Genomic DNA, 20113 nt, shown 5'->3' with positions numbered 1-20113 from the left:
CTACAGAATAGCAAAGCATGGATGGTTTAAATTTGGTTAGTTTCTGGTGAATTCTTATTTAAATCAAGACAAAAGCTTCCCACTCGCATGTGGTTCTGGTGACATCACACAAGGCATAGTGCAAGTCCATTTGTAACCTTTTATTGCTTCCTCCTCTTCTTCACATTATGTACTCTGTAGGCCAGTATTTTGTGCCAGACTTGAACACACTACAAGGATTTTTACCAAAAAATAAATAAAAAAAATCAAGCAAAAATAGAACAAATGGAGTCTGTGAAAAAAACCAGAATGGGAAGATTTTATTACAAAAGATCTTAACTGATAACAGTCAAGTTCAGGGATTCCCTCGGTGTATTATAAGCCTGGCGGGCCACCAAGCTTTACTTGCCACCCCACCGGACTAAGTGTTGTTTTCTTATTTTAAACAGGGTTTTTATACACCAGTGACACGAAAGACGAATTAAGCTAAGTTTTTAGCTGACAAATTGTGGACCAACTGCATCTGCCTGTTGGCCTCACAAGTTATTTCCAAAATATAATGTCTGCTCGTGCACATCCAAATTCTTTGTAACTTTTGACATTTTTTAACACAAAAACACAGTGCGCTGCTGGTGGACTGACCTAGTGCCCCCCTACCACCTCCAGTGAAAACGACCAGCTAGTATGACAGGCTTAAGGGTAAACTTAAGTATCATATGTAAACACGACACAAATCAAAACAGTACTGACAAATCATGTAACTACTTAAGTTGTTAAATGCAGAATAAGGCATCAAACGGTGGCGAGTACACACAGAAACCAATCAGATGGAAAACAATTCAGCAGAACCAAATATTGTGTCTTGCAGACCAATCCACAGAATGCACACAGATAATTTGCTTTTTCTTTTTCATTTAGTGAAATCATGCAGCAGAAATCCAAACTTGATTAGCCAGCCGTGGACTCATTGTCAGAGTGTTAGAGGGAAAACATGGACCACTGTTAGCAACGTTGAGCTAATTCAGCTACTGGTAGGTTTGTCACAATATAACAAGTTTTGCTGGACAATAAATTGTCCCAGAATTTACTGCAATAAATGATAACATTGTTTGTTTTAAATCATTTTCAAGTAATATAATCATAGAAGAATAATAATGCAAGAACACATTCTTCAAGATCAATAAACTTTATATTCCAGCTAATATTTCATGCTGGAACCAGGAGACATTTTAAATATTCAAAGTACATAACCAAAACAGAAAAAAAAGGAATTATGAAGTCTTTGAAAACAAAATTGTTCTTAAAAAAAGGGTTCTTTAACAGCAAAGCACCAGACTGAAGACTTCTGTCATTCAGTTTTTGGTAGAAAGCGAGAGAGAAAAGAGAAAAACAATAAATCATGTAAATGGAAATTATTGAGCTTTAATTTTATCATGCAATCAATTGATTCATTACGAAAGACGTAGTATTATTGGAGATTAAAATAAACTGACACATGGCATGGAAGACCTACCTAAAAAAATTTGCCAAACATAAAGCATTAGCTAAGTAAACTGTATTATTTTATAGCCAGGATGGCACAAATTATTTTCATAAAGAACAAGAACACAAATTCAAACATAATTACAAATGTAATTGCTATATACCGTAATGTTCTTTTACATTGCTGGAGTGTGTTTATATAGTAGTAACATTTTAAAAAAAAGAGACCAAACATCTTGCTTCTAAACAGGCAACCTGCTAGGGATATCTCAGCAAACAGCCCAACAAATAGCTGAAAAGGTCAGCTCCTACTGCAGAGACTGAAATCTGATCTAAGAGGGTCAGTGAATGGACAGCTCAGGAGCACAACACACCTACTCATAAACATTTAAGATGCCCAGGCAAGGGGAGGGAAAAAAAGAGAGAAACATGGAAGGAAAAAAAAACAGTCGAAATGGTAACAGATGAGCCCCTTAAACAAGGCCTCCTCTCCAAGAAGCACGCAAATGAGGTCATTACTTCATTGCTTTTACTGCTGGTGCTACCTGATAAAGCATATCTGACCAAGGCATGGTACGGCTCTGTTTACAGAGGAAGGCTTATGAGCAGAGCCCGGCTGGCTTCACTCAGAATCACACACGGAAGGATAAGCTCCGTTAGAGCCTTAGCGTTACTCCTGTCCCGTGACAAGAGCAGCAGCATCACTCCGCCTCCACGGTTTTAGCTAGTTGAGAAAGTCCAAACTGACAACCAGGACGGTGGAGTGAACTGACAACCGGCCATTAACGGCTGGACAGCGGTAGAAAAGCTTCGACTGAACAGATAAATGTTAAAAGAAGAAATGCTAGTGCACCCTGGGCTTTGTATGAAATGAGCTACAATAAAACCACAGTCGTTATTTTAATTTCTGAGCTTCAAAACACAAATTTGACTACGGAGAAATTATTTATTGACACCCAGGTAGCAGTTAATTCCACTTTTTAATGTCAACGTACTCAATTGGCGACGGAGAAAACTGTAAAATTATGACTGGTCTTCCTTCTCTTTGGGCACGCTAACTAACGTTAACATCAACAGTTAGCGAGCTAGCGTCAGGCAATTTCAGTTAAATAGTAGCGTAACACTAGAGCCTAGTCCTGAGAGGTCGTTTAAGGAATACCACTAGCTCTACTGACTCTTCAATGCAGTGTTATGTTGCGATGTCCGAGCGCTGGTTATACCACAGAACAGCCAGTAAGTTAACTTGCTAGCCTGTAGCTGCGGGAGCTAGCCACTCAGTGCGAGTGTTTTTGTTATGAGATGGAGGGCGGACCCCGGGACTGAGGCCTCTGTCAAAACACACCGCGGACGAGACCACAGCCGCTTGACTCACCAGTCAAAGGAGTGTTGAGAAGTCCACGGCCGAGGATTTATCCGAAGCCAATGGAATAACTGAAGAGCAAAGCAATCTCCAACAAATACGCATTCGTCATATCCAAGCCAAAGCCCCGCTTTCAATACGTCCCCTTCCAGCGCCGAGCCTCCGTCGCCATCGCCGCGAAATCTCCAGCCCGACAACATACGTGCCGGCGACGTTATTACGTGAGAGAGAGAGCAGACGTGAGGGGGCGTGGCTCAGAAACACCACGCGGTACAATAATGTAAACACTGTCATTACTGCCAAATTACCGCAAAAATACTAAGTGATGGTGAAGCATACAGTTCACGGTCAAGTAAATAAAACAACGTCATGTCTTGAAACAATTTTATAGAGTTCTATAGGAAAAAAATATCTATCTTTGCATCCTTTTTATGAGAAAATAAATACACAACACAGCAGGTCTTAAACAAAAATGTATTGACTGATGGCTTACATATGCAATTTATTTTCCAAGAAAATTGGCATACCATTGACCATTCTTTAACATCTGATAGGTTGACATGTGAGGCCTTACAGTTCATTTTAAACATTTTTGGAGCCTTAATTACAGGCAACCTTTAAACAAATTTTCTTTGGGACAAACCCTCAGTGCCAGAGTTGTAGCCACATTTTTTTTAAATAGTTCTTCCGATCGTCTACATTTTGCTTGCTACTTTCTTTTTAGTGACTAATGTCAATTATAAAGTAAAACTATTGAGTTTAAAGTTCATAATTAAAATCTAAGCTAGGCTTTTCTTTCTGAACTCGGTTACAAACAGCCCCACACAATAAATTCCTCTGCAAGGAAAAATGCATGAAACATATGATATGGCACAAAATAACCTTAATTTAAATATTAACCAAGAATTCTTGAGTTCCTGCTTTCGACAGATTTGTAATGATTCTGCAAGTCATATAAATCAGCTGCACCATGCATGGACATTGCTAATGTAAAAAGGACCTTAAGTCCGGATTCACCGTTCCTGTGTAAGAAGAATAACACAAAAAACAGTCTATATCCCCTTGTCATGTGACCAGAATTAATTGCATGCAAAAACAATTAGATGATGTTTACATGAGAAGATCACGATCAGGGTAAATACATTTCTTTTCACGTGACCATGTTAATATGAAAAACAATGACGTTTTATCCATAAGAAAATCTAATTAAATCTAATCAGAGTATATTATGCACAGAATATGGTTGCTGGAAAAGCGGCACAAAAGCTTTTCCGACTCCGAGAGGAAAATAAAACTGTGTCGTTGGAGAGCAAGTCTGCTGATCTTAGAAAAAAAGAACCCAATAAGCCTCCTTCTGGTGCTTCCAGTCTGCGCTGTACTTTGACGCACATCTGCGTGATTAATTACAAAAACTGCATCGGTTCTCCAAGCAAACCGCGACTTTATATGGGACAGCTCAAACTCCAGTAACCATACAAGATCCACATCATTTATTGACGAGCATAACAGAGTCATTCTCTACACCACATGTTTATCATGATCACCATCACCGATGAGAGCAACCGTTTCAGTAAAGCTTTTAAAAGCAAGACTACCCTGAGAGAAGGTCTAAAACGTGGGCAAGCTTGCCAGACAAGAACTGGCTCGACAGAGTTTGGTTTATTAAAATCTGTACACTATATCTCAATATATTCAGCACATTTTGTCCCGAGGATGTAGGGTTATTTTTTTTAATAATTGTGTAATATATAGCTCTACATAATACAATCCGAGTCCTCTGAACTATGTAGACATGTGCAAGTGTTTACTACCAAATCCAACAATACAGTAAAGGCAAGACTTGTGGACGCTAAGTAAGGATGACGCTCATACTGGAAAATTTATCGGAGTTCCCACAATTATCAAAAATCTAAGTGCTGCAAGTAGTTCATACAGGAGGTATTGGATATCTAGGTAAGTGTTCAGAGTATAAAATAGAGGCAAAATACATAAAGAACATCCTGCAAGCATGACAAAGAAACGGCTACAGACACAATACACGAGTGGTCAAATATAATATGAGGGGGGTGCTCTTTAATATACTGTACTTACAGACTGAAGGGTTTTATGATGATGACAAGCATCATGCTTTCTGATATATCGAGCTTTAGTCGATGCATATCTCATCTCAGCAGTGATACCGTTGGCCCACGTTGACCATGTTGCAGCGCTCGGCAGCTGTTCCATTAAAGTGTCATTTATTCTGACAACTGGGAGAGACCCGTTCAGAGGACGGGAACTCAGTCAGAAGTTATCCGTTAGGAGCATCTGTACACATACGAAGGAGAAAGTTACCACGCACCCTGCTTCATGTTGGTTCTCTGTGGAGGGAACGTTCACCTGAGCCACTAAACAGAGGCTCACTTCGCCCCTTCGCCATTTTGTAACTTGGTAGTTTTGATCATTGTATACTCATTTTTTTTTTTTAACAAAACAGAGTTAGCAATTTGTTAATTTTTGTTAATTAATAACAGCGGATGAATAAATAATATATATTAGCAGGAGCTAGTTTAGTATCAAAAGGAGGCTACATTTGTCGTATTTCTTAAAGAAATTAACCAAAATGGGAATCGGAAACTCAAATACTTGAAAAAAAATGAAATAAAGTTTTCTGAAAACAAATACTTTTATAAATCTGGCAGATTTAGATTCCATTTTCATCTTTTAATTTGAACATCATATTTCTTCTAGGTGAAACGTATCGCGTTTCAGAGTGGCCCAGGCTGGAATCCAACAGCGCATGTGTCGAATTTACTTTTATCATTGAGAAGGGTATAAATCATTTTTGACATGCCATTTATTTTGTTATTTTATTTTGTTTATTTTTTCAAAAATGTTATTGTCTAACTCTTGAGAGATAGCAATATAACTTCTCGGCAGAAAAAAAAACTTGTTTCAGTGAAAGTAAATTAAAATCTAAATCTGCCAGGGGTATGAAGAGATTTGAGTATTTTTCTGTTCATCATTCATGAAAACACTTCATACTTCTAGACATTGGCCAGGATGATATTTTCATTTTATAACCTAAAGTAATAAAATAACATGGCTTGGCTATAATAAAACAAATTATGTAAAAGTTTTTATTTGCTCTTTTAGATTCCATGTCACAACTATCCATTTGTGACTTGAAATACATTTTCTGTAGGTATGAGAACAAAATAGGGGTTTTAACTAGGCCAGCTGACTGGCAGTGTGCAGCAACACCTGGGAGATGGTCAGCCCTGCTTCGTACCATTGGAAGAAAACTTATCACATTGTCTGGCGTCTTCTGGGCCAGAAAGAGCTTAAAGCGGCAGGTACAAATTAGTGGAGGGGCGAAGTGTCCTGTAGCCGACCCAGAGCGCTCCTCCTCTGCCGAGTCAAACCTGTCGTGGTTCATGTTTCTGTTTATGAAATGCATGATCGTAGCGTGATGTGTGTGAACCTAATCTGAGGTAAACCAAGCGCCGTGTGTCTTGGTCTGTTTACGGTCTGAGAACCAGTGTCTTAGAGGATCGAACAAGTCCGAAAGAAACTGTGTAAACTGAGCTCAAGTGAAGTGAAGCCTTCACTTTCAACCAAAAAGTACAAGGGCCCGAAACTGTAAACCTCAAATATTCTTTAAATTAAAAAAAGAAAGAGAAAAATAAAATAAAACACTTATATCCTTTGTTTAACTTTTTTCCTTTTTTGCAGGCTTTTCAACTATTTGTTGCGTAACCTCTTTTTTTTTTGTTCGTTTTCGCTCAAGTATAATCACAGGTGCCTAACTACAGAGGATAACAGGGTCAGGTGAGTACCATGCTACATCAGATTTAGAGAAGGCTATTGCAGACAATTCTACAACATGTACAACCACATTTTATACGTGTGAGTTACAAAGATTTCAAAACATATCACCAAGAAACTAAGTACATACAAGGTGTTGTATATTTAGAGTCTTAAAGGACTATCCCTCAGTCAGTAATTGGAATTCACGTTACTTGACTTAAACTGTCCAGTCTGACAGACAAAATTGGAAAAACTGCTATTCAAAAAGTAGCAAATTTGGTCAGTGTCTTTTTTTTTTTTTTTTTTCAAATAGTCATAGTGCTTTTAATGGCTTAAGACAGAGGTCTTTTTTTTAATCTCACCCAGTGGCAATCTTCAGAACTTCAGTGTACATTAAATGACACCATAGCTGCAAAAGTCTTCATGTCAAGTCCAATAAGTTAAAACAACAGCTAGCGCTGTCACATACATTTCAAAGTAGTATGCATTATCAAAAGAAAAAAAAACAAACAAAACAAACAAATACATTTTTATACATTTTTTTAAACTCTTAAATTATTGTAGGAAGTTCAGCTTCGTGTTCTCCTCTGCATTCCTGTTTCCAGTCCAAGACGGCACTGCCTCAAGGAGCCAGGCTCCGCTCAGGTCCGGAAGCTTCCATCCAACCTTTCTTCCTCGTTGTGTGCAGCAACAGTCTTTCTGGATGAGACGCAGCAAAGCAGGCCCTAAAACTCCCACTCCAGTGTTTCTTCTCGATTGGCTGCCCTCTCCAGCCTGTGGATGATGTTGTTGAGGTTGGCCATTTTCTCGTTGCGTCTCTGAGTGCTTCTGTTGAGTTTGGGGCTTTGGAACGGAGGAAGCGGGTTAGCGTCCATGCCGTGGTTGGCGCTTGTCACCTGGTTGGGCAAGTAGGGCGATATGGGCGCAGAGGAGGAGGGCACGGGGGAGACGGACATCATGAGGCCGGGTGACGACGCGGCGGACGGCGAGTTCAGCGAGACCTCCAGGCTGCTGCGGCACGGCTCCGACGAAGCCTTGAAGCTGACCGGGTCAACGGGCGACTTCCCGGATTCTTCTCCATCGTACCTGGACTTGTTGGCTCGCTGCGGGCCATCCGCGGACGCCACGCCGAGGTGGAGTCCCTGAATCTGGTTGCACGCGCCCTCCTCCTGCATCGGGCTCTGGCCGGCCGGGTGGAGCTTGCAGCAGCCTGAGGCGGAGTCTTCGTGCTCGGTTTTCAAAGGGGACAACGGCACGGTGGAGGGAAAACACTGCACTCCGACTTCTTTCTGCGAGCCTTCCCTTCCTTCCATGCTGTCCTCTTCCCTGTAAGTTGCCTCCTGTTTAACGTGAGGCAGTTCGTCGGTAGTGCTAAGAGGAAGGCCAGCATGGGTTTGTCCTGAGGGCAGCAGCAGTCTCTTGTCCTCACCATCGGAGTTGGGGCTCCGTGTTACTGAGGGGGAGTAGCTGTTGGGCTCGGCGTCTGTGTCATTATCTGGAAGACCGCCCATCAGCACTTCACGCCTCATCCTGGACCTGCATGTAAACATTTTATTTAGAAAGAGTCTCTAAAAGTACAGACAGAAATATTGAAGTTTGCAGTGCCTTGCAAAAATCTCCGTACTCCCAAAACCAAACAGTTTTTATCAGTATATTACCAAATTACATCAATGTGAAAAGATGTTCAATCTTGTTAACTTTAAGAAGCACTCATTGAATGAAGAGGCAGTTATTTAGTCATATTTCAACAGTTAGGTAGTTTCTCAATATGCTCTACCATAACTGGCCCTTTGAGGACATTCATGATCTTGATACAGTTCAAAATGACTTCGACAACACTGGTCATATCAAATCCTAATAAAATGCACTGAAGTTTGAGGCTGTTGTCAGACTTAACAATCCGAAAACCTCAAGAGGTGTGAATACTTTTAAAAGGACCTGTGTTTTATTCATATACTGAACAGGACAAATACAGTCGGCCTTGCCTGTAGTTGTGGAACCAGTTGATGACAGTGTTGGTTTTGAGGTTGAGCTGCGACGCCAGCATCTCGATGGTGTTCTGGGACGGGTACGGCTCCTGCATGTACGCTTTCCTCAGGGCCTCTTTCTCCTCGGCTCCCAGCACCACCCGAGGCTTCTTTACCTGACTGAAGGGACACAAGTCCAGCGAGGCGAGGGCCGGACTCACACACTCAGAGCGAGTGCTGGGCGAGTCGCTGTCAGAGCCAGTGCTCAGCAGACCGTACCGCCTCTTCAGGTAAGCTAGCAAACACAAACATCCACTGAGATTAGGCTACACAACCAGCACGCAAACTTCAAACTGCGAGCAGGTCTCGGTCCCCACCTTTCTTCTCCATCTTTTTCATGACTCTCAACTTCTCCACGTTGTGCGGATCATTGAGCCATAGCTGCATGCGGACAAAAGGTTCCCGGCCTTTCAGGCTGAGTTTGTGCCAAGGTTTAGGCCTGGAGAGCAGGTCAGACACCGACCCTTGAGTCAGACCCAAGATGGTCTCCCCAAAAAGTCGCTGGCCTGTCAAACCAAGTGGCAGATGTTGCATTAAAATGGTTCCTGCCCCTCCAGAGGGAATATCAGTAAACTCAGACCTACCAAGGTTGTTGTCTGTTAGCACCTCCTTGACCTTCTTGGTGATGGCGTACGTGTCTAGCTCTGGAGACATGGCCACCAACTCCTGGATTCCTAATGGGGTTGCAGGCTGATGCAGGCCCATGAGACTGGAAGTGGATTTCCCACCTTCTGGGTGGCTGGGCAACCCCAAGCCAAGGCTTTGAGGTTGCTGGTTCTCCTTGCTGCTTTCCAGTGAGAGACTGACCGGCTCAGCCACTGGACTCGGGTTGCTCTCTGCTGGACTAGGCGGTGGAGAGGGACAGGACTGGGCTGTTACGGGACTTTTATCTGGAATTAACAACATTTCATGCGGGTTACATTAGTATTTGTCTTCCTGCAAGGCAACTGCTAATGTCAAAAGGTTTTGTTAGTGCAGCATATAAAGTGGTTCTGATGTCAAACTTCCTAAACTATAAGGATGGATTCACACCCATCCAGCTTAGTCCTCTTTAATCAAACTCTTGGAATATCTGACAGGGCGGCCCAGATCGTCAGAACACTGGCGGAGCGAAGTCGTTCCTGATCACTCTGATTTTGAGCACAGATATCAGTGATTCAGAAACTGTCAGAACTTCCAAACCAAAGCCGACAATTTCAGCAAGTTTGTTAAGAAGCAGCCTAACACAAGACGTCACCAGAGCCTTTCATCAACATGGACTAGACCTCCATCATGTTTCTAAATAAATACAACTTTTTCCTCTTCATGATGCTTTTTTTGCCTTCTGAGATTTACACTCTGGAGCAACTTATAGTCCGGAGAATATGGTACTTCTGCATGTTGCCTGTGTGTGGGTCCTCACCTTGAGTGTGGCCCTGGTTGGGAGGCTGGCTGAGGCTCTGGCCCAGCTGGTCCAATAGCCACAGCTGCATGCGGATAAAGGGCTCCCGGCCCTTTTGGGTCAGCTTGCTCCAGGGTTTGGGACGTGACAGCATGTCACTGACGCTGCCTTGAGAGAGGCCCAGAACCTGTTCAGCACAAACAGAATGAGATGTCAGGAATACAAATCTGTCTTTGTGGCTCACCAGGCACAGACACTTCACTGACTTTACTATTACAGATTTTTTTATTCTAAGGACTGTATCACATAAAAGAGAAAACATGAAGGAATTTCCAAATTCCTCCTATTTTTGCATCAAAGTACATTGACCTTATTTTTATATATTAAAGTTGATGCCGTTGGTTAATACCTTTACAAAGAAAGATGGTGAAACTTGTGCTGAATATAGTGGAGGTGCTTAGTTTTGATGCATTTAATGAATATAAATAAAATTATGTTCACTATCTGAGTCAGCCGATCATCAGAAGAGAAGCCTCTTCTAATCGTAATGTTTGTTATTTTCATGGTGAAATGAAATCCTGGTGCTCTAAAGATACACAACTTTCAGTAGAGTGCCACTAGAGGGAGACAGTGTACCACAAATAATTTGTGCATTCTGAAGCCATTATAATTCATATGATTGAGAAGTAAACCCCAGAGCAAAAAATGTGATTTAATAACTCAAAAAAATAACTTCTTTGTTTTTAAAACTCCAGTGCACCTGATTATGTAAGTGTTTTATATCGTATTGTTAAATACCGTGATATATTGATCTATTTGAACATCACTTACTTAAAGGTAAAAGTTGGCCCCCCCCCCCCCCCCCCCCCCCACACACACACACACACACACACTTTTCAAGAACATTCTGAACATTAATTGATCTTCAGTGTTTTCACTGCAGTGTTTAAAACAATACTCTACAGGTAGACAATCCTCTTAATTCACAATTCAACATTTTTCCTTTGGTTCATTTACTCTGACATCATTTGCAGCTATAGAAGTTAGAATTAGGCCACGGGGAGCCCGGAAAAGAAAAACGTTAAAAAATATTTTCAAGTAAAGTTAATCTAAAAGGTTATATAAGCGGTTAGCATCTTACCTGCAGAGGATAACTCTTTTGGCATCTTCATTAAATATAAATCCAGATAAGAATGTCCTGGAGGACAAAGCTAATTGCAAGTCTGGAAGAGGCCAAGAGCGAAAGTTTTACTGTCTTAAGTCAACTCCACACTCAGGAAAATAACAGCAAAAACGTTTTCTGAACTTCTAAACTTTTATTTGCAGTGGGTGGTTATTTACATAAAAGTCAAAGATTATTTACACAGGAATATGTTGGAGGTGGTGAGCCGCCACTGCATGAAACACACCGAGAACAAAACAAATATAAAGTGTTTCTAGTCAGAGTAACTAACTGATGAATATGGCAGAGTGGAAATCTGTAACATGTTGTCTGATTAAACTACTGTAATATTAAGCTTTTTGTACCACTTTCACAACAGAGTTAAACAGAAACTCTACATGTTCTCTTCTAAGGCAAATGTTTCATGTCTAACATAAAATGATCATCTGCTTCTAAATAAATGCAAATTTAACTCTGATGTAAAGGTCTATTAAACAGTGTTAAAGCTAATCACTGAAATGGTTTTGTTATCCGAGTTGGTTCATGACAGCAAAGTTTCACTCTGGTTTCGCTTCAACTTCTTGGACAAACTTGTTTTAGATTTATACTAAATGAAGAAACTAAACGAGTTACTCAACAGACATAAGATATTAACTTACCTGCCAACAACCTAACCTCAAAAATCACAAATTATACATTTAATTACAAAGTAATAGAATCACAATTGAGATTAAATAAAACGTGTATCATAGTTCATGGCAGTAATCAGTTGATTTTGATTGGTGCACCAATAAATATGCCATAATTTCCTTAATTTTGGGAGATTGGTCGATAATTACATGTTCAACGGATTTGATCCACAGATTCAGAGCCACTGTCCACTTTAGCTCTGCTCTGAGAGGACTGACCGATAGACTCACTCACCAGGTCACATCTGTGTGTTAACAATACTGCCAGCTTAGCAACTTTGTTGCTATATCTAGTAACTTTTCAGACAAAAAAATATATACATTTTTTGAAGGGCAATATTTTTTAGAGACTCCATAATCCATTTGATTTATGGTTTCAGATGTGTGTAGGTTTTTATTTCCGTTTTCTGAATAGTTTTTTTATTTAAAGTGTCTTCCAGTTCCAGTGTGGCTTGTTCTGTACAAAACTAAAGTTTATTAGACTTTGAAAGGGTGAAAATGTTCTCAAAACAACATGATGGTTTATCATAATAATACCTAGGACAATTTATTGTCTGGTAAAATTTGTTATTGTGACAGGTCTAAAAAGATGTACTGGCACTATTATGCTACTATCATTATTAATTAAAAATTGTCTCAAAACAACATTATAATTTATCGCAATAAATACTGGGAAAATTTATCATCCAGCAAAATTTATTGTGGCAAGAATAGATGTCTGCATACAGAAAGTTTTTATTTGTTCTTTGAGGATTAACAGATGTTAATGATGAACTTTGCACCTTTTCTCCAAAGATCCTCTGACAGATGCCGTTCTTGGCCAGCTTCTCCTTCACCTGCCTGGTCAGCTCGATGGTGTCCACCTCTCGGTACATGTACATCTCGTACTGCTCCGGCGTCAGGGGGGGCACGGTGGGCTTCAGGGCACGCGGGATGTATGCTGGGTAGTAGGACAGGCGGCCCGGACTGGGCCCGGGGGACTCGCCGCTCACCGAGGTGTCCGACTCCACCTTCACCTCCACAGGCCGGCCCAGGCCCAGCTCATCGTCCGCGTTGGACACCTCCTCGCTGTTGGCGAGGCCGTCGCCGTTTTCCAGGCGGGGCCAGGTGCGGGACAGCGTGGGGGGCCCGGAGGAGGAGGAAGACAAGGAGGGTGAGACGGAGCTAAAGGGTCGGGAGGAGCCGCCGCCGCCGCCGCCGCTCAGTATCATGGCTCCCCGCTCCTGAGACCAGTGCTGATCGAAGTAAGTGCCGGCTTCACCGATCTCCGACTTGACTTTGCGGATGATGTTCTGAACGAAAGCGGCCGGGGAGAGGACACTGAGTGGCGTCTGGGGGCTGCTGATGGAGTTGGCCATGCACACAGCGATGCATCCCCCGTCCTCCTGTTTGATGGAGATGGGCAGCGGGAGGACCCTGGAGCGCTCTGGGGGCCCCAGCCGCTCCACCTGGACCCCGGAGCTGGCGGCGGACGACCTTCCGCAGGCCTCCATCTCCATGAGCGCCTGCTGCTGCGCCTCCATCTCCCTCCTGGCCTGCTCAAGGATGTTTTTTATGGTTTCATCAGAGCTGCTGCCCGCTCCGTTGCTGCTTCGACCAGATGAGCTGCTCAGACACGACTTCCCATCACCTAAACAAGAAACAAACAACTCCATGTTTATTGTGACACCACTTGGTAATGTTTTGTGTTTTGTTTTTGTCTCTTATCCATTTTAATTTGTACCCTTTTTGATGATGTTTTTTCTTTTATATTAGTTATTTTGCATGTCAGTACCTCTGTTTGCTAGTATGTAATATTTGTTTGTATGCAGTAACTGATGAATAAAAAACACATTCTAAATGACCTCTCCAACTCAGATCCAATAAAGATGCACTACGTAACTTTTTATTTTTTCATATGTTTGCTAAAATGTTCATATTAAGACAGATAATCTGTAAAAAAAACTGAGCTATAATTACATACAAACTGGAGATATGCACCACTCAGAAACAGCCAATCAAAGACAGGGGGAGGGCCTTAGAGCTGTTAATCACTTTAAGGCCTGCTGTGGTGCTGGTTCACCATGAATGCTAAGGCTAGTTTGCACAGCCACCGATGGCAGCGGACAAACTGTTTTCCTGTAACGGTAAGATGTTTTTCCACCAGTAGTACACTAAGCAGCGTACAAGAGGTTGATTGACAGCGCTAAGCCCCTCCTCCTGGCTCTGATTGGTTGTTTTTGATTGGGAATGGAGCATTTTTTCAGACAGCATTAGTAGCTCAGGGAAGAGGTGGAGAAGCTCAATTTTTTTCACAGATTATCTGTCTCATACTAAACTGACACAACACAGTGACAGATGTAATAAATATGGAAAAAATATATTTTTTTACATACTGCAGCTAGCAGTGATGAAAATAGATGTGAAAGTCAGTCAATGTAAAAATAAAAACCAATCAATTTAGCCGTCAACTGTGACTCGTGGCTCATAGCCTTTATCCTTACCGCCCCTCTGTGACTGGATCTCCTTCTTGGCCTGCTCCAAGATATTCCTAATGGCGTCGTCTGACCCAGTTTCAGGAGTTCGGATGCGTGGAGTGATGCTCCCTGCCACAGAGGGTAACAGAAAGAGAGAGAAGGAGGGGGAGAGAGAGAGAGAGAGAGATAGGAGGGTGGGGGTGAGTGGGATGGCTGATCAGAGAGCAGTTCCAAGGCTTTGCTTTTGACTGGTAGATCAATGGCTGCCTTTGAGCGCGTGCTGTCTGAGGTTGCAGTATACGGGAAGCTCAACTTTCAAACGCTGTAAATCTAGGGAGAAAACAAAGTTTAGAAGTAAAACTATAAACATGCCAGAGGAAGTTGTGACGATGTCAAGGATGTGGTCCAGGTGGATTAAGGCGTACACAGGTCCAGGAGAAATATCACATCTGTATGGAAAAAAAACAAACAAACAAACAAAAAAAACAACTAGACGGTCGTTAGACTTGAAATGCTCTAAAAACGATTAAAGAGATGTTTTCAAACACCTTTGGCTGTTTGGGTCATTTGTGGTAGAAAATGAATTTTTTTCATGTCTTACAAAAAAAAACTCAAGTTTTTGGACAAAGGTTTTTGTGAATGTTTTTTTTTTCTTTTTTTTTTGCCATGTCAAAATTGGTTTATTTAGCAAAATTGCAACAGAAGCACTTTTTGTTAGCATCACACCAGTCACATGATCAACATGTTGCCACTGGAACAAACCATGAAGGAAACGACAGGAAGTAGTTGAAGGATCATGGAGTGGCATGTTTTTAAAAGTCTTACTCATGTGAACAAACTTAATCGCATGTGATTTTAATTGCAGTTTGTATATAATGGAAACACCTCAATTGCGAAATTGTATTTTTGTAATGTAAACGCAGATATTATGGCTCAACAGATTTACTTTTACAAGTTAAGCATTACATTTTTTGCCATGATGCTCCACTTGATGTTTATCTAAATTTAATGGAAATTGCTTTGGATTTATTTCAAATACAATGGACACGCAGACGGAAAAGAAAATGAGAAAAGAAAGGGAGAGAGTTCGGGGAAAAGGTTTAAAGAGAAACAAGGAGAAAAGAGTAAAGGAGAGAGAGAAGGATGAGATGGTAGCACAAGACAACACCGTAGAAGTCTGCAAATACACCTCCATGAAGAGAGAAAAGAAATCTAAAGAACCCACAGAACTGAGAAACCATATATAGCAATAAGAATATCTCTGAAAAGTACACAGTACAAGTTAATACAAGAGTGTCAACTGCAGCCAAACAGAGTACATCTGAATCGCCTGCCGCAGCGTTTTCCACTCACCTCTCTGCCGGACCTGGATGGTCCTCAGAGCCAGGATGTTCTGCTCATCAGAGAGGAACTGTTTCATTTTGATAAAAGGTTCTTTGCCCTTCACTGTCAGCTTCCTCCAGGGTTTGGGTCTGGCCAGGATTTCGCTGACCGAGCCCTGGGACAGGCCCAGCACATAGTGGCCAAACACTCGCTGGCCGATGTTGTGCTTCAACAGCTGCTCTTTCACCTGGAAGGCGATCTCCGCCGTGTCCAGCTGGTCCTCGTCGCCTGCCGTCGAGCTGCCGCTTTCCGATTGGTCGCTGGGCAGGCCGGCGTCCATGCCGCCGGCACCCGCGGACCCTTGTGAGGCCGACATGAGCGCGACCTTTGCTGCATAGAGGGCGGTGGGGAAAGCCATGACACTTTCCTTCTTGAAGTGTGGGGAGAGGAGCTGCTTGTGGAGGATGTGGTCTCCTGACATCCTGTCCGCGGAGCACGGCGACGCTGAGAAGGGACGGGAGAGGTCGTGGCCCGAGGAGGACCCGTTCAGGGTGGGGGGGCCGGGGCTGGGGGAGGCACGGCTCTCCGCCTGGGAGGAAGAGGAATGGGAGCCGGGCGGCCTGCTCGCCTCCTTCCCTGCGTCATCAGAGCGGTCATCGTCTGATCAGAGGAGAAACAGAGTCTCACTCACGCCGCCGTTTTGTTTGCTCTTGATGTGATAACAGATAGTTAAGAATATCAATGAAATTCCTTCTTGCCTTGCAGATTCAAACTGCATCTTGCAGAAATTTATTCTAAAAACTGACACCAGAATCAGCTGAGCCTGAACACCTCTTTTTCTTTTTTTTAAGTTTTAGGATGGTGTCAAAATTCTCACATGTCCACAACATTCTGCATTAAACTCAATAAAAGGTAGTGGGGCAAAAAGGCATCAGGGCAAGAAACCTCAGAAAATAGAAAAGCAGTTTTCAAATGATTTAAGTCTCTCACAAAAATGGTAGTTTGTAACTTTTATAAACAATATTTTTTTTTTTTTCGTACAATTGTCTCTTTGTTGCAACAACTTTAGACAATCTGTGAAAAAATGGAGCTCCTCTGTATCCTCTGGAAGAGGATATGTAATGTTTTCACAGAACTGAACTCTAGAAGCAGACAGGAAGTGAAGCTTACCGTTACTGTGCAATAGTCGGGTTTTATCTCCCATGTACTTGTGAGATGGAAGAAAGACATCTTTATCTAACAAAAGAGCCTCTGCAGCCTTGGCAGAATCCTATAAAACACACACACACACACACACACACACACGCGCACACACGCACACACCAACCTTGTTAATTTCTGATTAATCAATAGCAGTGGCTGTCAATATCCTTATAATGGGTGATGGATCAATGAAGCGTTCAATAGCTCTGCAGTGGCTATTTTCTCTTCCAAAACACTAACAGATGATTAAGAAGAAAGCAGACATCTCATTTTGTAAATGGAAGATTTTTAATATGCAAAGTGCTGTGAGCTGGAGCTGCCATACCTGGGACGAGCTGCCGTTTGCCGAAGCCAGCTTCATAACCTTTAGGATGCTACAGACAGAGAAAATTGATTTTAATTGGATCTATATGGGAGATCTTTGACTGGACAGATTCCACTATTTATTTATTTTTTTACCTGAGCTCAGTTTTAATCTCCTCGTAGTCTATCTGTGACTGCAGTTTAGCCTCTAATCTCTGAGGCAAAAAAATATATATTTATAATAAGAAGCGATGGGTCATTTTCAATAAAACTGTGTGCGCTGCATTTTGTCGCGTCTCACCTCGATAGCCTCCGTTTTGTACGCCAGCTGGCGCTCCAGCTCCAGGATCTGGTTGGATGAAGTCTCTTGAACTTCCTGCAGTGTGAACTGCAGCCGCTGAATGTTTTCAAGAAGCCGAAGGATTTCGCGATCTTTGGCCAGCAGGGCGGCCTCTACCTGGGCTGACAGCAGATCGCTCTTCTCCTTCTTGTCCTTCGTAGGCATTGTAACCAAGACAACAGACTTCAAAGTCTCATTTGAGGAAACAAGCTGAACAACACAAAGTACTGTTGGGTTCTTCAGGTGCACCCGAGAAATAAAGTCTAATTTTTAAGTAACTGATGTAGGCTAACTGAAAAAAAAATGTAACTAGACATGTCTCTATTGTGCAAATGTGCAGAGAGCATCTGGAACGTTAACCGTTAAATTCAGGAATGTTCAAAACATAGCGCTACGTTTATGAAGCAGTAAAATAACTTTTTCCACATGTCGTGGCACAATTAACTGAGAAAACATAACAAGTCGACTTTTCAACAAGTCATATCAAAACAGAGAGGAAACATGCTAATGTTAGCCTGGCGCTAAATCAAACTGCACATAACATCGCTAGCAAGACGGGAAGTTGTGGAAGGAGCTGTTTGTGTTGAAAAAGGAAAATTAATAATGATAAAGTTTTCCACTAAATTTATTCTGAATACGAGGACTAGGCTAATAAATGAATAAATAAAATTATGAGAATAAAGTCATAACATCACTGCAGTGGTGTGTCCTGCTGCTGATGTGTAAACACATGAAGTTGTTCCTCATTTGTAGAACCAGTGCTAAAGTATAACTTCACAAGATGCTCAACATTTCTCTTCTTACCCAGTTATAAGGTGGATTTCTCACATTGGAGTCTCATAACATTACAACTTTCTTTTGGTAATTTATGCCTCAGTCTTGATGTCAAACTAAAGTCTGGGATTGATATGGCGAGTAACAGAAATTGAAGAATAAAAATGTTTGTGTCCAGTCTATTTGCTTTTTGGTTCTGTGTAGATTTTGGAAGGTGTTTAATGATGAACAAAAATCGCAAAGTTCATTGCAAATATTCCTAAAGTAGCTCCACAAAATCTGATTTGAATCACAAAAATAGTTAGAAAATCCTGGAGGGGACTGATAGGGCCCAAAAAACTCATCAGAACACCCATGATTAAAATAATTGAAAAACAGGAATATTTGCTCTATTTATGAAGATTTTCATAAGAATTAGAAGAATTTGCACTTATACATGTAGCATATTTTATGCCTTATTGAAACAAGACATGGATTCTTAATAAAATAGGATAAAGTGTGACTTTAAAATAAACTGCATGTCATGTATTCAAACTAGTGAACACACAGCAATCACATTAAAATAGAAAAGCATAAAACTAAAAGATATTCTCTTACAGCAGGACCAGTTCTAGGTAGATTTTTTTTAGCTGCATTATGGGGCATATAAAAGATGAATGTGTGTTTGCATTTTATTACTCTGGAAGTATTTTGATTCTTTAAGCATTAAAACAACCTGCAGGCATATCTGTCAATAAAAGTAGCTGAGCTGAAAATATACAGCATTAAACCTTTTCACTCCACGCTTACCCTGGTGGCGCCCTCTGCTGGATGGCAGCTCCCCGTCACTGCGGCCGGCCCGCTGGCTAGCTGCTCCTTTAGCCGCTCCACTTCCCTCTGAGCCATTTCTGCTCTCTGCGTACAGAAACGGCATCGCCCGTTTTTACACGCCTGACACATCAATTGGCTAATGACATGATCAAGGCGAGCGCAGACACATAAATCAAAAGCACGGGAATTCAGAGCCGACTGAGGACGGTGAGCGCGCGCGGGGCCAGAGCAGGCGAGTGCAGCCACGGGTTTATTCTGCTGAGGGGGCTGTTTAGTCAGCCCACTTTATTCCCCAAACTGTTTACCTGCTCTGTCACACCCGGCCTGCTAATTAATGATTCATTTTGAGAACATTTATCTGGGAGCTGCTGGCAGAGAAAGCAGCAGAGAGAGAGAGAATAATGGAGAGGAGAGAAGAAAGAAGTATCGCCAGGATGGGAAGCAATCAAGGGAATGAGATAACCCAGAACCCCAGTGTTCAGCTGTGTGGCGTCAGTTGCTACTCGCAGGTCTCCCGTTCTCTGCCATGGTGTGCCCACCAACAGGGGCTCCAGTTTATGCTCACTAATCACACACTCAGGGGAGGGGGAGGCGGCGTGAGCGGAGAGAGGGGGCTGAGTGTGTCTAATTAAAGCCGGGGCTTGATTACAGGAGTGATTACCTTAACGAAGAAGCTTCTCAATCAGGGGAGCAGTACACAGACAGACTGTTCTCACCTGGTTCGCTTTCTCCAGATTCGCCACGATGGCGTCGACTTCGGCTTTCCTGGAACACACACAAACACGGGCAGACACAGAACAAGTGGATTAAAGAGTCACCGCCGAGCAGAAAGCGCCGGCGTTCACTAAACCTCCAGGAGGAAAGTCTGACGCTCGACAATAGACGCTCCTGCCTCAGGAGATGTCAAACCTCAAAGGAAATCCCTGTTTTTTAGTGTTTTCATGCATTGTTTGGGGAAAACAGAACAAGCTTTGCACCTGGAACCGTGAACGTTCAGAAGACTTCAGTCTACCACAGGAACGATAACAAACTAAC

At 42.1% G+C, this 20113-nt stretch overlaps 1 protein-coding gene across 1 annotated transcript in view; it reads right to left on the bottom strand.

Moving 5' to 3' along the window:
- Positions 1 to 6563: 6563 nt before the first annotated feature.
- Positions 6564 to 20113, bottom strand: part of cux2b (cut-like homeobox 2b) — a gene marked incomplete at its 5' end in the record, with an annotated part of 73400 nt that continues 59850 nt past the window's right edge. Inside the window, 14 exons of the mRNA XM_015020388.1 lie at positions 6564 to 8146; positions 8596 to 8872; positions 8955 to 9143; positions 9222 to 9527; positions 10040 to 10205; positions 12652 to 13499; positions 14353 to 14454; positions 15679 to 16308; positions 16819 to 16918; positions 17177 to 17225; positions 17311 to 17369; positions 17456 to 17647; positions 19058 to 19162; positions 19795 to 19843. Of these exons, the coding sequence (XP_014875874.1) occupies positions 7336 to 8146; positions 8596 to 8872; positions 8955 to 9143; positions 9222 to 9527; positions 10040 to 10205; positions 12652 to 13499; positions 14353 to 14454; positions 15679 to 16308; positions 16819 to 16918; positions 17177 to 17225; positions 17311 to 17369; positions 17456 to 17647; positions 19058 to 19162; positions 19795 to 19843 (3883 nt within the window). The remainder of the gene's footprint in view (positions 8147 to 8595; positions 8873 to 8954; positions 9144 to 9221; positions 9528 to 10039; positions 10206 to 12651; positions 13500 to 14352; positions 14455 to 15678; positions 16309 to 16818; positions 16919 to 17176; positions 17226 to 17310; positions 17370 to 17455; positions 17648 to 19057; positions 19163 to 19794; positions 19844 to 20113) is intronic.

The sequence above is a fragment of the Poecilia latipinna genome, unplaced genomic scaffold (assembly GCF_001443285.1).
Source record: "Poecilia latipinna isolate Pla-1442-1.1 unplaced genomic scaffold, P_latipinna-1.0 Scaffold2576, whole genome shotgun sequence".
NCBI classification, from domain to species: Eukaryota; Metazoa; Chordata; class Actinopteri; order Cyprinodontiformes; family Poeciliidae; genus Poecilia; species Poecilia latipinna.
The sequence above is the reverse complement of the archived record's forward strand: the minus strand, read 5'-3'. Positions and strand labels throughout refer to the sequence as shown.